The sequence below is a fragment of the Gouania willdenowi genome, chromosome 8 (genome assembly GCF_900634775.1).
Source record: "Gouania willdenowi chromosome 8, fGouWil2.1, whole genome shotgun sequence".
In the NCBI taxonomy this organism is placed as follows: domain Eukaryota; kingdom Metazoa; phylum Chordata; class Actinopteri; order Blenniiformes; family Gobiesocidae; genus Gouania; species Gouania willdenowi.
The window spans coordinates 24,963,775-24,977,488 of record NC_041051.1 but is presented as its reverse complement, the minus strand read 5'-3'; the positions used below and the strand labels follow the sequence as shown (position 1 = coordinate 24,977,488).

The 13,714-nt window shown below is 38.4% G+C and overlaps 2 protein-coding genes across 5 annotated transcripts in view; one reads left to right on the top strand and one right to left on the bottom strand.

Moving 5' to 3' along the window:
• Window positions 1–880: 880 nt before the first annotated feature.
• Window positions 881–5,812, top strand: rnf113a (ring finger protein 113A). Its single transcript, XM_028455884.1, has 10 exons — window positions 881–1,036; window positions 1,451–1,530; window positions 1,624–1,722; window positions 2,377–2,484; window positions 2,567–2,676; window positions 2,756–2,862; window positions 3,843–3,932; window positions 4,008–4,101; window positions 5,344–5,450; window positions 5,528–5,812. Exons 1-10 carry the CDS (start codon window positions 931–933, stop codon window positions 5,593–5,595), a joined length of 969 nt encoding a protein of 322 aa, XP_028311685.1. The 5' UTR covers window positions 881–930; the 3' UTR covers window positions 5,596–5,812.
• Window positions 5,813–6,077: 265 nt separating this feature from the next.
• strada (STE20 related adaptor alpha) overlaps window positions 6,078–13,714 on the bottom strand; it is a 15,730-nt gene continuing 8,093 nt past the window's right edge. For all 4 annotated transcript variants that reach the window (XM_028455879.1, XM_028455880.1, XM_028455882.1 and 1 more), the window contains 8 exons: window positions 11,698–11,819; window positions 10,789–10,897; window positions 10,571–10,694; window positions 9,870–10,041; window positions 9,655–9,759; window positions 8,555–8,808; window positions 8,417–8,459; window positions 6,078–7,637 (listed from right to left, as the gene is read on the bottom strand). In XM_028455879.1, the coding sequence (XP_028311680.1) occupies window positions 7,482–7,637; window positions 8,417–8,459; window positions 8,555–8,808; window positions 9,655–9,759; window positions 9,870–10,041; window positions 10,571–10,694; window positions 10,789–10,897; window positions 11,698–11,819 (1,085 nt within the window). In that variant the 3' untranslated portion in view covers window positions 6,078–7,481. The remainder of the gene's footprint in view (window positions 7,638–8,416; window positions 8,460–8,554; window positions 8,809–9,654; window positions 9,760–9,869; window positions 10,042–10,570; window positions 10,695–10,788; window positions 10,898–11,697; window positions 11,820–13,714) is intronic.

The window sequence follows — 13,714 nt, the reverse complement described above, 5'->3', positions numbered from 1 at the left end:
AGTAGGAAAGCAAGGCTGTCCCTATTTTTTTTTTTTTTTTTTTTTTTAATGTTCATGTTATTAGACAAATTTAGATTGAAGGCATTAAAAAAATAAAAATAAAAAAAGAATCAGGATCAAGATGGATACAACCAAAATTTTAAAACCGGTTATTTTTATTTTGTGTTTCTAAAATCAAAAAGTGAAATGTAGAAGAAGAAGAAGAAGGAGAAGATAAATATATAATAATAATAATAATAATAATAATAATAATAATAATAATAATAATAATAATAATAATTTGGGGGAAAATTAAGCTCTAAAACTTCCAAATATATACACATCGTAACAGGACACATATATAGAATTATACAGATAAATATGGCCTTGGATATTAAGCACATTCCACAGTATTTATTATGAGCATTCTTAGTGATAAATCTGTGTATACTATGTACGTACTTTAAATGCTTTATTGTACAGAACAAAATTAAACAAGTATGAAAACTTTAATTTACTAAACATGGCACCAGTATTGTGGAGATTTTAAACAAACAATCATTTTCTTTGATTGAAGAGGTTTTTTTTTTTGTTTTTGTTTGAAGTAAACTTTTTGTTTTGATTGACAAGGGTTTTATTAATTTAATTATTATTTTAACTCATTAAAAAAGTGACAAACATGGCTTCGTTTTCTTCATATCTGCATTAAAAAAAAGAAGCCAAAATGTATATAGGGTTGTACAAAAAACTTTACTTTTGATTTTTCCAAATCAAAACTAATATAATCAAACTGAAGTGATGATTAAGTCAAAATCATCTTTTGCTTACGCTGTCACTGTCGCCATGTGGCGACAGTCAACCCGCTCCGTAACGAACTGCCGTAAAATAGGTTGACCGGATGTAGACGCGTTTCGCGCATGCGTTGAAAAGATCATACGTCACATATCAAAGATGGCGGACTCTGAACAACCTAAGACAGAGACGTGTACGTTTCTGTTCAAAAAAGCGACTAAGAAATGCTCTGTAAGGAAGAGGAAAGCTAGTGATAGTGAACAAGGTAAGGTTCTGGCATTTTTTGGACAGTTGGTTTCAGTTTTTAACCTTAGTATTGTATCGGTGGTCCCGGAGCGTCAACACAAACTGACTTGTGTTTTTTTGTTTTTATGGAAAGCACTCACCAAACTGTTTTGTATTTAATTTCTTACTATAAAAATGAGAAAAATGAGTCCCCTGTGCCTGACATGACCCGTGTTTTAATGTAGGCCTACATGGAAACCATTTTAGTAGACATGCTGAATTAAATCAACATGTAAAGTCAGGATTGATGGTGTTCCCTTTTCTGTGAATTACATTCAGGTACTTTAAAGTCTTTCTGTATGCGTGATGTTGGTCGTGTAGTCACTGAAATCAACCTAAATAAACATTAAACAATAAAAAAGTAACATGTAACGCTTTGATTTCTTCTCATTAGATGATAACAGTGATGAGGACCAGAGCTCTGTGGTCAGAAGAGAGAAGAAGAACATTCGAGTCAACCCCATGGTCCAAAAGGTAAACCATTAACACAACAACAACCATCAAAACCACTGTTTTACCACGAGATGTTACTTAGCTCAGGTTTCTCCCTCTTTTTTTCTTCTCCAGTCACGGAAAGCTGAGCGTGATGCTGTGAGCTCCAGTGAAAGTGAAGAGGAAAAAGACGAGAAGAAAGTGACCGTTGCCTACAAGTCCACACGCTCAGCGGTGAGGAAACAAAATAAATACTGATAAAACAAAGAAAACCATAATCAAACAAATATATTAAGGATGCACCGAAATGGAAATTTGTGGCCGAAGCGGAATACAAATATAATTTTAATGAATGTCTCCTATTGTTTTTTAGTTTAGTTTTTTTACTGGACATTTCAGGTGACCCCACATAGGATCATGACGTCAAAGGCTCAAGGTTGAAAAACACTTTCACATATTCACATGCAGTGTAGGTTGTGTAGAGTGAACAAACACTGATTTGTGGCACTTATCAAGGTGAGAAAACGTAATTTTTCAGTGTTACAGTGCTTCCTTCAAAATAAAAGGCGGCAATGTTTAGAGAAGTTTAACAAGCTAGAAATCTATGCTCATTTAATTTATTTACAAGAGCCACAAAATGGAAATTAAAACCAACATTCAGAATTATATTGAGAGTCTTAGTTATCTAAGAGTTACAGTGATTGGTTCCCTTTTATAAAGTAAAGAAAAGGTGAGAATTGCATTTTAAAAATTAACGTTTCTCCATAGCAAACATTATTCTGCCTGACTTAACCCTGTGAGCTTTCAATGACTTTGCATATTCTCATCACCACTTGTCCCTGATTCTCAGCCTGCTAATACTTAGTGTTTTTTTTCCACCCTAATAAGAAACCTGAGGGACCTGAGGACATGGGAGCCACGGCCACGTACCAGCTGGATACGGAGAGAGACAAGGACGCACAGGCCATCTTTGAGAGGAGTCAGAAAATCCAGGAGGTAGAGGACTGGAACAGTTACTTCCTATCATTAAAACGCAGCTCCAACATCAGAACATATCAGTAAAGTTGTTTTTTAATAGGAGCTGACGGGAAAGGAAGACGATAAAATCTACCGTGGCAACAACAATTATAAAAAATTCATCAAACCTAAAGACACCACGATGGGCAACGCTTCGTCCGGCATGGTCAGGTAAGGCAGATGAAGCCCCGCCTCAAAACAAAGCTTTCACCCCGAGGGTGGTTCTGATACATGATTAATATTTCTTTAGGAAAGGGCCAATCCGGGCTCCTGAACACCTGAGAGCCACAGTCAGATGGGACTACCAGCCCGACATCTGCAAAGACTATAAGGAGACGGGTTTCTGTGGGTTTGGAGGTGAGAGCTTTGTTTTTTTTAAATCATGTGAAACCTTGAACGCAGGGTTGGGGTCAATTATAATTGTAATCACGTAATTGATAATTACACTGTACTTAAAATAGCAATTGTAATTTTAAAAATGTTGCTGTCGTAATTGTAATTAAATTGTAATTGAGTTTAGATAATTGACATTGTAATTGCTATAAAAATTCTGTAAAAATGGTCAATTATAATTTAACGCAAAACGGGAACAACGTTACACTTCTTAAATGTTTTTCAACACAGTTAAATAACTTTTAGCAGTACAAAGATGTTTTTAATGTTGACCTTCTTTTGTGGACTGGAGGAGGGTCTTCTACTGGTTATTAGAGGTTGTAAATGAACAGATTGGTGCGCTAGCGCCCCCTCACACTGAGGTCAAAAGCTGAATAGGTTTCATTTCTGGGTAAACATGAATGTGCCATCCGGGCTAAATAAAATTAAAATAAACGTTTTGCAGCACCAAATAAGTCCAAAGTAATGCATGCACACAGGTTAAGTCTCAGGTCAAACAGACAACGCGTTGGGGAGAAATTAGCTCCACAAACACACATGCATCAGAACTCCTTGATTTATTAGAGAGATAGACGGGAAAGAAATTAGATGATAGGTCTTTGTTTTTTGTGCATTTTACAGTTGATTTAGGACCTGTTAGCATAAGAGGTGCTAACAGAGAGCTAACACAAGAGGTAGGTAAATTTGTATTAGGTTGTTTTATTTCAGGCTCAGTAATTGTGATTAATTGTTATTGAACTGTAGTAATTAAAAAAACTCATAATTTGACTTATTTATTTTCTGAGGATGAAAAATAATTATAATTTAATTGTAATTAGAAAAAATGCTGGTCACTGTAATCATATTTGAACTCTAATAGAAAATGGTTAATTGAAAGCGTAATTGTAACTGAAAAATGTAATTGACCCCAACCCTGCTTGAAAGTTCCTCTCCTGTGCCGTCAGACAGCTGCAAGTTCCTTCACGACAGATCGGACTACAAACATGGTTGGCAGATAGAGAGGGAGCTGGAGGAGGGACGATACGGAGCCAATGGTGAGAGGAGTGTGGGGGCGGGGTGTGAACACATCTATGTACATTGGCTGAGTGAGCGCTGCTGTTTCCATGTAGATGAAGAGAACTACGAGGTCAGCAGTGATGAGGAGGATTTACCGTTCAAGTGTTTCATCTGTAGAGAATCCTTCAAGAGTCCCATCATCACCAAGTGAGTTTGTCCTCCCTGCTTCGTTTCTGCTCATCATTTATCGCCAGGGTTGGGGTCATTCACATTTCTTAATTACAGTTACAGTACGTCTTGATTGATCCATGTTTGTTACTCATCTCTTGGTTACCTTGTTAGGCTTCCTAATCAATAAAAATATTGGTATTAATTGTTCTTAGTGTGGGCGTCTTTGCCTTTTTTTTGTATATATACAGAAAAAAGGCAAAGACGCCTTGATTTAAATTTAGTTTTTAAATAATAAAATGATCCTCTAGAGAAGTGACGGGTAGGAGGAGAATTTGATATGCATTTTTATTGATTAACTATGTATGTGTAAGCCATAGAACTGTAACAGTTTAAGTGTGCTCATCATATTTGAATTAGTTTTTACAGTCTAGTAACAGCCTTGTCTTAGGAAAAAAATCAAAATGTTTCCATTTTTATGCTTTACTATAGCCATATCGCAGAAATGTGGATGTTTTTAACATTTTTCATGCCTTTCTGGTTTTTCACCCCAGTTTTTGGACTAGTGTTTAGGGTCTTATGAACACTTTATCATCTTAGCATTTTTATGCCTTACAACAGGGGTGTCAAACTTATTTTAGTTCAGGGGCCACATATGGAGCAGTTTGATCTTAAGTGGGCCACAGACTGGAGAAAACAAGTCATTTCAACATTATTGTATGTAGTGTGAACCTCCACATTTAAATAATATATAAAGTATGTAAGGCATTGACGATATCCAAGCAATAAGTGACAGATTTAAGTTCCCTGCAGGATCTTTACTTACAGTTCCTTGATTTTGTGACCAATATTTTACGTAATTTGATGAAATTTTGTGTAATAATTTCAGGAAAAATGCAGGATTTTGAATGACTGCAATCGTGTGGTATAAGCATGGGAAAACTGTAATACCTGCAAATATTGTGGAGTTTGATTGAATTTATGTATTTGGAGAGACTGAGATATGTATAAATGAATTGTTTGATAACTTACACAATGATTCATGTTTTCTGCCATTTTTACTTTCTTCTGCGGCCCGAGTTGGACGCTCTAAAGGGCTGGATTTTGTCCCTGGGTCTTGAGTTTGACAAATGCGCTTTACAAAGTCAATTATCTGAACTCAATTATGATTACAACAAATTTTTCCATTTGCAATTACAATTTGTCATATTTGTAATTCATTACGCATTTACAATTATCATTGACCTCAACCCTGGTGTTAACTGAGTCAGCGTCTCCTAGGTGCAGACATTACTTCTGTGAAGCCTGCGCCCTGCAGCATTACCGCAAGTCCCAGCGCTGCTACGTCTGCAACACACAGACCAACGGGGTCTTCAACCCAGCAAAGGGTGAGTAAAACCATCAGGAGCAGATAGTGGAGTAAAAGCAGCCAGATGTCACAGTTTGCATGTTCTCTGTGTTTCAGAGTTGATAGCCAAGATGGAAAAACAAAACGCTGCAACAGACGAGCCACCGTCAGACGAGGACGATTAGAAATTCTACCTTCCCCTGAATTCATGTTAGGAATCAATAACTGTTTCCAACCCTCACCCAAGTTCCTGTTGGAGAGTTAAAGTTGATTTGACCGACACCTTCTAAAAACCAGTAGTTGAATAATGTCTGGTTTTGTCAGAGTTCAGTCATTTCTTTGTCCACCCACTTCTATGTGATCTTATTCTTTGTGTACATTTAGAATAAAATGTTTTATGAAGACGTTTCTCTGTATTAATGACATAACAATGAAGTGTAATAATTCTAGTGGATGTGGATATATCAAGAGGCAGAAGGTATGTTGTGTGTCTTTCTCTTGCAGGTTGTAAAAACAAAGGGGAAAAAGGTGAATACCATTGGCGTTAGTGTTGCTGTGATTGTAAATTAATCTAATTTCTAGTTTATGAACTGTAAGCTCTCCAACCAATTAAAGGTGGAAATCTAGAGTAAAAGTTCCTCTGTGTGGGAATAAAGGTAAACGTTGCAATGGTTTGATTTTTTTAATGAGATGAATTTTCTGTTGGTTTCCCAAAACATGCCACCGTCCTTCTGAAAAACAAGTTTTATTTTGAAAGTTCAGGTTTTCAACCATGCTGCTTTTGTCCTCACTTTCAAAACACGCATGCAAACGAAGCACCAGTAAATACTTCACCTCCGACAAGGTCAACATCGAAAGTTTGAGTTCAAGAAACGACTCGGTTAAAGCTAACGGTTGGTTTTCTTCACCTTTTGTGCAACTAAAGAGAAACCTGAAGCATGAAAAAGCAGCTTGTACTGTAACACAGGCAGAGAGCTGAAACGTGTGTATGTGTGTGTGTGCTGGTCACTCCATCTGCACTTTGGACAAAACCGTATCGTCATCGCCCGTGACGATACATCGTGCAGGAGGGCAGCGTTGCTCAGCCGTGTTCCTGCTTGAGGTAGAATGCCCCTTGTTTGAACATTTTAGTAGCAGCATCCCATTTTCAGATTTATAAACATCATGTGATCTTTGTAACAATCTGAACACGCGTGTGTGCGCGTCACTTCTAAATCAATGCGCACCAGTCCATCACACATACATGCCTGCTGTACTTTCACGAAACTTACCTAATTTAATTAGTTGTGTAGTGGCAGGTGTGGCGTGTCTGAAGCAGCAATAATCAGACACGCTTAACTATGTAGCACCTTCTGCGTGACATTTAAATTGAAAAAGGCGTGTACGTCACTGTATGAGAGTGTTGTATCCTGTCCAATCACAGCAACGATCACTACCACTCTATGGACTGGTGTCGTGACACAGACTGTAACCGGACTAAATGGTGGTTCGTTATACACTCTCATACCTGCACAACTGTACAAGCCTAAGAACCTAATATTTTAAGTGTTTATATGTCACGTAGACGGTGATAGATAGTGAAAGGCACCTGATCGCTGGAGCTTCATTCATGCCACACCTGCGTCTATGTGTGACTGACATATTTACAGTATGTTTGTTAGGTGCACATCCAGGTGTGGCGTATGTGTGCATACGCTTTAATGCGAATGCACATTGTGTCTGCAAACGTGTTAACGCGTAACACGTTTGCAAGCACACATGCAGACGTGACTTGTGCCCGTGTACCCATTCTAAGTCTAGAAAATGTAGATCAGGCGTGCAGGCACAGGGTATGCGTTCGTTGGAGAGGTGCGCATGAATTTAGAATGGATCCACCCCCCATCGTGTGTGTGTGTGTCAGAGAGGCCATCATTGCAGACTCTGCATATTTATCAAGCAAAAAGCAAGTAATAGACATCAGAAAGAGGCAAAAGTGGCAGCTGGCTTTAAACCTCCGTGTCAAGTTCACTTCAGTGATACGTGTTATTTACAAGACGAGCTTTACAAAAAAAGGAGCTGTGAGAGTTTCTCGTCAGAAGTCCCAATCATCTACATCCAGCTGGCTCAGACCAGACTCCAGACTGGCCAGAGCCGATGGCGAGTCTTGTGGCTGGGAGCTCTCACAGCTGGTGATGGGCGAGACGGGCCGTAGCAGCTCAGGTAATGCCTCAGATGGTCTGCGTTTGATCTAAAACAACCAGAGAATAGATCACCTATTATGTTGGGTAACTTTTTACTTAAGGTTTTATACATAAGGCTGATAATACGCTGTCATTGTTATGACATGACACCTGTCATTAGAATGAATAAGGCATCATGAAGGCCGTCATTTGGCAATGTAGTGTAAACAATTATATATTCAATAATATCTAAACAAGATTTCTTTTTTTAGTAGATGGATTTGTAGAGCTACAAAAAAATTACTTGAATTTGATAACAGATAATCATGTCATTCAACACATGCTAATTGCTAGCAACTTATCAGGCATGCATATTAAGCATGCTGGCAGTTAATTAAATCTTTTCCCACACAAATAAAATCTCTAATTTCTTCCAGAATAGTCTGTTTTTTGGTTTAGTTATCTTACCAGAGATTTAAAACTAAAGGTTAGCCACTGGTATGAGGAAAGTTGAGGTGGCAGAGTTATTGCACAATGCGATTTATTTGTTCTACCATTATTTTGTTTGGTGTGAATGTCATTTATCATTAATACCCCCTGTAAGATTCCTCCACCTAACCCAAAAATGCCAACATAGCTCCAAAGGTGTCATAATTTAGCGAAATCTGTCATATTTAGCCAACGACACTTAATGACGGCCTTCATGACACCTTATTCATGCTGATGACTGTGTAATGTCAGCCTTGTGTCTAAAACTTCATGTAAAGCGTTACTAAATGTTGTTTTTTCTTCTAAAATCAAACATTTCAGCACTTGTCAGCAAGTGGATTGGGTCTCCATTCCTTACCTGCTTGAAGAAGGGGTGACCAACTAGAGAGGAAGCCGATGGTCTACAATAGAACAGAATCAACATGACCATGATCTCTTCATAACCTCTAGACATCGGGCATGGTCAAATATTGTAAATGAGTTGTTGTTTTCTAACCTCTTCTCTGGGTCTCTCTGTAGGCACAGCTCAACAAAGCCGTGAAACTGTGGAGAGAACGTGCGGTTATAGGGATGTCCTCCTGACGACGATGACGGCTCTCCGTTGGAGTGTCGGGTTCCTCCTGCTCCCGGACCCTCACAGATGCCGGAGTCGGCCCCGGAGCGGGAGGGCTTCATGGACAGCTCCTCTGGAGGGATGGTGGTGGTGTCCAGCAGGCAGGGCACGGTGCCATTCAGCTTCTCCAGCAGCATCTGGAAGGAAACATAATGTAGTAGAAGTGTGAGATAACCAAATAAAGTTACGATAATGGACTTCAAGGTAAAAGCTCTATATTTTCATAGTAGTATATAGCACCATATGTAGTCGCTGAGTGCTCTCTAGAGCAGTGGTTCTCAACCCACAACCCCCAAAATAAATGTTCCAGAGACTGGGGACCCCCACTGTACCTGACGGTGGTTGAACACAGACATGAATATTGAAGATGTCATGTGGAGACAGGGACAACTATAAGGGGGGGATAAAGGGGAGAGCTTTGAACCAATGATGCTCCATTGTTCTATGAATCTGTGATAAGCACATTTATTTATTTATCTGAATAATATCCACTGTTACACTGTAAATTTATTGTCATTTTCACCATAGTATTGTCATCTTAAAGATGTCAATCCTTGTTTTAATCAGACATAAAATGGGTTGAAAGTGCCAAAAATGGTGGAAAAGGTGGTGAAATTGTGTTTTAAAAACCACAGAAATCAATTAAAAGTTGCTAAATAGAGTGGTCAAAAAATGATTAAAAAAAAAGAGGTTTAAGTGTCAATATTAGAACAAATAATGGCAAATAATGGGCATGGTAAACCGTTGTTGTAGTTACATTGGCAAAAATAAGCATTAAATATGGTGGAAAGATGTTCAAAGTAATAATAATGAGCCAACATGCAACATTCATTATTTTACTTCCTTGAAAGCATCTGGTGACCCCCTCTCAGTGTCTCGCGAGCCCAAATGGGGTCCTGACCCCAAGGTTGAGAACCCCTGCTCTCAGGTGTAAAGCTACATTCTTCTAGTGATAAAGCAGTGTAGTGACATAAAGGGCCCACCTGGGTAGGTGGCATGTCTTTGAAAGGGACGTGTCCATTGGCTAATTCACAGGCGGTGATACCCAGGCTGTAGATGTCTGATCGGGAGTCGTAACCCTGCAGATTCTGAAGGAGAAAAAAAAAAAAACCAAAGTCCCCAACAAAGCCTGATGCTAAAACCCTGCTGACTTCATTCAGAGCAGGATGAGGAGGTGCTGAGTGGTTAAAAGCACTACCTGTTGCAGCACTTCAGGGCTGAGCCAGGGCAGGACTTTGACGCTGTACTGGGGGAAGTCATGGACCACTTTGGCTCGTTGTCCGTGGCGAATCAGGCTGAAGATGCTGCGCAGACCGGACATGCACACCTGGCCGTCAGCTGAGATCAAAACGTGGCTGGCCTTCACGCTCCTACACAAGCAGAATAGAAGACATCCAACTGTGGTATGAGCACCACGTTTTTAACCCTGCTATTATCCCCAAATATTACTAACACATTTTACCATTGGGGTCAATTTGACCCCAGGGATTTTTGCTTTCAGAAAATGATTTTCAGAAAACTGCTCACCAAATTTTGGAGTCAGGCACTTTGTTTATTTGTTGAATATATAAATAACTCATTGATAATGAAACCATAACCTGTTGTCGAGCGCCACCATTAGGCCAAACTTTTAGAATTAATTTATCTTGATACATTTTCATCCAAATCTAATTTAATTCACTGACAACATTAATGTAATCCTTTTGTATATTGTTTTGTGTCTCGCCTTGTTTTATTGTTAGGTGTGAAATTTTTTATGGCTCACTTCTCTTCTAAATAAATAAAATGAGCACAAGTATTAAGTATTCTCTCCATGAATTGACGAGTGTCAAGCTGGAGTTGCTTTCAGTTAATTTCACAAACTTAAGTAGGGGGATTGAGAAAACTAACAAGTCTTACCGGTGCACATATCCCATGTGATGGATGTATTCAAGCGCTTTGAGCATGCCCAGCAAAATGTAGGCGATGGTTGACTCGCCCATACCATCAGGGAAATGTGTGCAGATTAGATCTCTGGCTGATCCTGGAAAATGGATGAGGTAGAAAATGATCATGATGGAAGCGCTGCTGTCTGTACCACTGGAAGCAGATGTTTATCACACAAAGATGTTAGCTACCATAAGCCATGAAGGGGGTGATGACCCACAGCTCATTTTCAGCAATGAAAACACTCTTGTAAGGTAGAATACTGGGGTGGTGGAACAGCTTTGACACATGAAGTTCCCCCTAGGAGAAATAGAAATACATGTTTATAGTGATGATTAGGCCTGGGCGATATGGACCAAAATTCAAATCCCGATTTTTTTTCTCAAAATGGCGATACGATATAAATCTATTTATTTTAACTCAATAAATCCTTACTAGACAGACAATTCAGGATTAAAGTGGGCAATGGGCACATTTATTAACAAACAGCTGCAAAATATGAGCCACTTTTAGCTTTTTCTCCTCTATTGGACAGCACGTGTGAGTGAGTTCTATAGTGTGGCTTATTTAGGGGAAGGTCTGGGTTAGAACGCACTGAAGAATTCATCCAACTGTGTTTTTCATGCTGTTCTGAAAAAACTATTAAAACGAGTACTTTAATACAAAACAAGCTATAATTAAATACAAATATATTGTTATAGGCAATATTTAAATTTTCCTTTTTGCCAAAAAGTAATCTCGATATATCTTGAATCTCGATATATTTCCCAGACCTATTGATGACGGACAAAAGGAAGCGTACAGTCGAGATTCCAAAGGTGTGCTCTGTGGCACTCTGGTGGCCACTGAAGGTACTGTAGCTCCTGTTATGCTCTACTGAGGATTCATTGATTCAAAGTGATGATGTTTTGTTATTGGACTCGACTGCTCGTCACAAACTGACCTGGTCAATCATCATGTTTAATTAGTTAGTACGAGAGCACTACAACTTTGGTCAAAGGTCAATGAATTCTACAATAGTTGTATCGTCTGACAGGTTTATTTACCTAAAGGCTACTGAACAATGAGGCCTACTCATGAGAATATGTGAAGTAGCACACCTGCAGGTAGGTGACCATGTCGTTAGTGCAGGACTCTAAATCAATCCGGCGGATGGCGACATGCTGCCCGGTGGGTCTGTAGAGAGCCACGTTCACGGTCATCAAGTCATCCAAGCCTCGACCTGAGAAAGACAAACGCATGAATATTGTTCATGTTCTGTGTGCTAAACCAGGTGCATCCCATGACCAAAATCAAGACATTGTTGCCATGGTAACCTATTCTGTGAAACAAAACTACTACCTGTTAGGATATGATGATGAACTGTCTGAAGTTCAGACGCAAAAAAACAAGCATGGAGAGAGTTTAAAGGCTCCATTAGGATGTATGGCCATGTTCCAAATGGCATACTAACGTACAACTTGGCCTGAACGATTAATTGTATTTGCGATATTATTGCAATTTTTTATTCGTAAAGGCTGCAATATTTTTTTTCGTTTTTTTCTCTTTTTTTTCTTGTCCTGTCTTGTACTTTCCTGTTAAGTTCAGAGTGTTTAAGAAGTGCAGTCCACATGTGTTTACATGCTTCATGAATTGTGAAGTTAGTTAAATATGTTGAAGAGGTAAAGCCACAGATTTGTTTGCTTTACTGTTGTAATCTGTGCTTTAAAATGTATATTTTATATTTATTTAAAGTCTAAATAAATCTGAAATTGTTTATTATTAAACAGATTGATTTATTGCTAGTGTTTGTTGAAAAATACATGACAAGTTGCCCTTGACAAAAAAAAATAAAAAAATCGCATATTAAATCGCAATATTGAGGGAAAAAAATTGCAATTAGATTATTTTCCATAATAGCTCAGCCCTACTTACTACTCATACTAAGTCTGAGGTCTTGAAAGGATTGTGTACGCGAGAAACAAACAGATGTATACAATATTGGGACATTTTTTAAGTATGCACTGTAGGCACACTAGTCATACTCAACCGCCCCATGATGCATTGCGAGCGGAATGGAAAATCATCCTGGGACCAGCTTCAAGCAAGTCAAACATCCCCTTTTCCAAATAAAAGCATCTCTACTGGTCTTCCATTAGTTTTTAACACTTTAGTAAATTAAGGCTCTTGTTTTGAAGTTAACCAGAAGTTCAGTCAGTAGCACAATCTCCGAAATGTCAAATAAAACTCACATTGAATGTGTTCAATGTAAGTTTTATGGATCAAATGACCACATGTTGATATTGTACTTGGTCACTTTCTCACTTAAAATGTTTTCAGAGCTTTCAAAGATGGAGAATCGACGAATATTTAGCCTCAGTGCAATTCAGGTTTCTGGGAAACTTGGAAGTATACTTCAGTGGGAAAGCTCACCATCCTAATCATACTTATAGTATATAGTAGACAGTATATACTCATTGAGTTTGTAGTGCATAGTACGGAGTGTGACATTTCCAACACAGTCTCAGTGAATGCTGGTGTTAGCATCTTAGCAATAAAACAGCTAGCAGAATTTTAAATATAATTCTTTACTCTGGTATAATGCCTGAGGTACACAAATATTATATGTTGATTAGATGAAATGTTAACTAAGTTTTAGTTTTGACTTTGCTATGCTGTAACAACAGGGAGGCTGTAATCCATTATAGGGATGATGTTTTTTTAATCAGATAAATATATTATCCTGTCAAAATAGTTGATCATCATCTCATCCACCCCTTCCATTGTCCTACCCTGACTCCCTCTCCTCTGTTCCTTTCCCTCTCACATAGGTGTAACACTGCACTCTCTTTTTATACTCTCCCTTTAATAAAGTGTTTCTTACCCTTCCTAATGGAGGGCTGGTGATGGTATGCAAAACAATTGCAATAATTTCACTGCAATTATAAAACGTGCATAGCTGCCATGAAAAGATTGCACTCCATGTGGTGTTGACCTTCCACAGCATGTACAGAAAAGGTAAAAAATAAACAAATAAATAATTACTATCCCTAGCAGCTTTAAATTGCAGCAAAAATAAGCAGACGGCAAAAACTAGAGTTTTAGAGTTGAAAGAAAACAGCTTAGATTTGAGACTAA

Excerpts from the sequence above, each read along its gene's own strand:
- rnf113a (XM_028455884.1), top strand. The coding sequence starts at position 931 with ATGGCGGACTCTGAACAACCTAAGACAGAGACGTGTACGTTTCTGTTC. Across the intron at positions 2,677-2,755 it reads GCTTCGTCCGGCATGGTCAG|GAAAGGGCCAATCCGGGCTC; the intron begins GTAAGGCAGATG and ends ATATTTCTTTAG. Across the intron at positions 3,933-4,007 it reads GGGACGATACGGAGCCAATG|ATGAAGAGAACTACGAGGTC; the intron begins GTGAGAGGAGTG and ends GTTTCCATGTAG.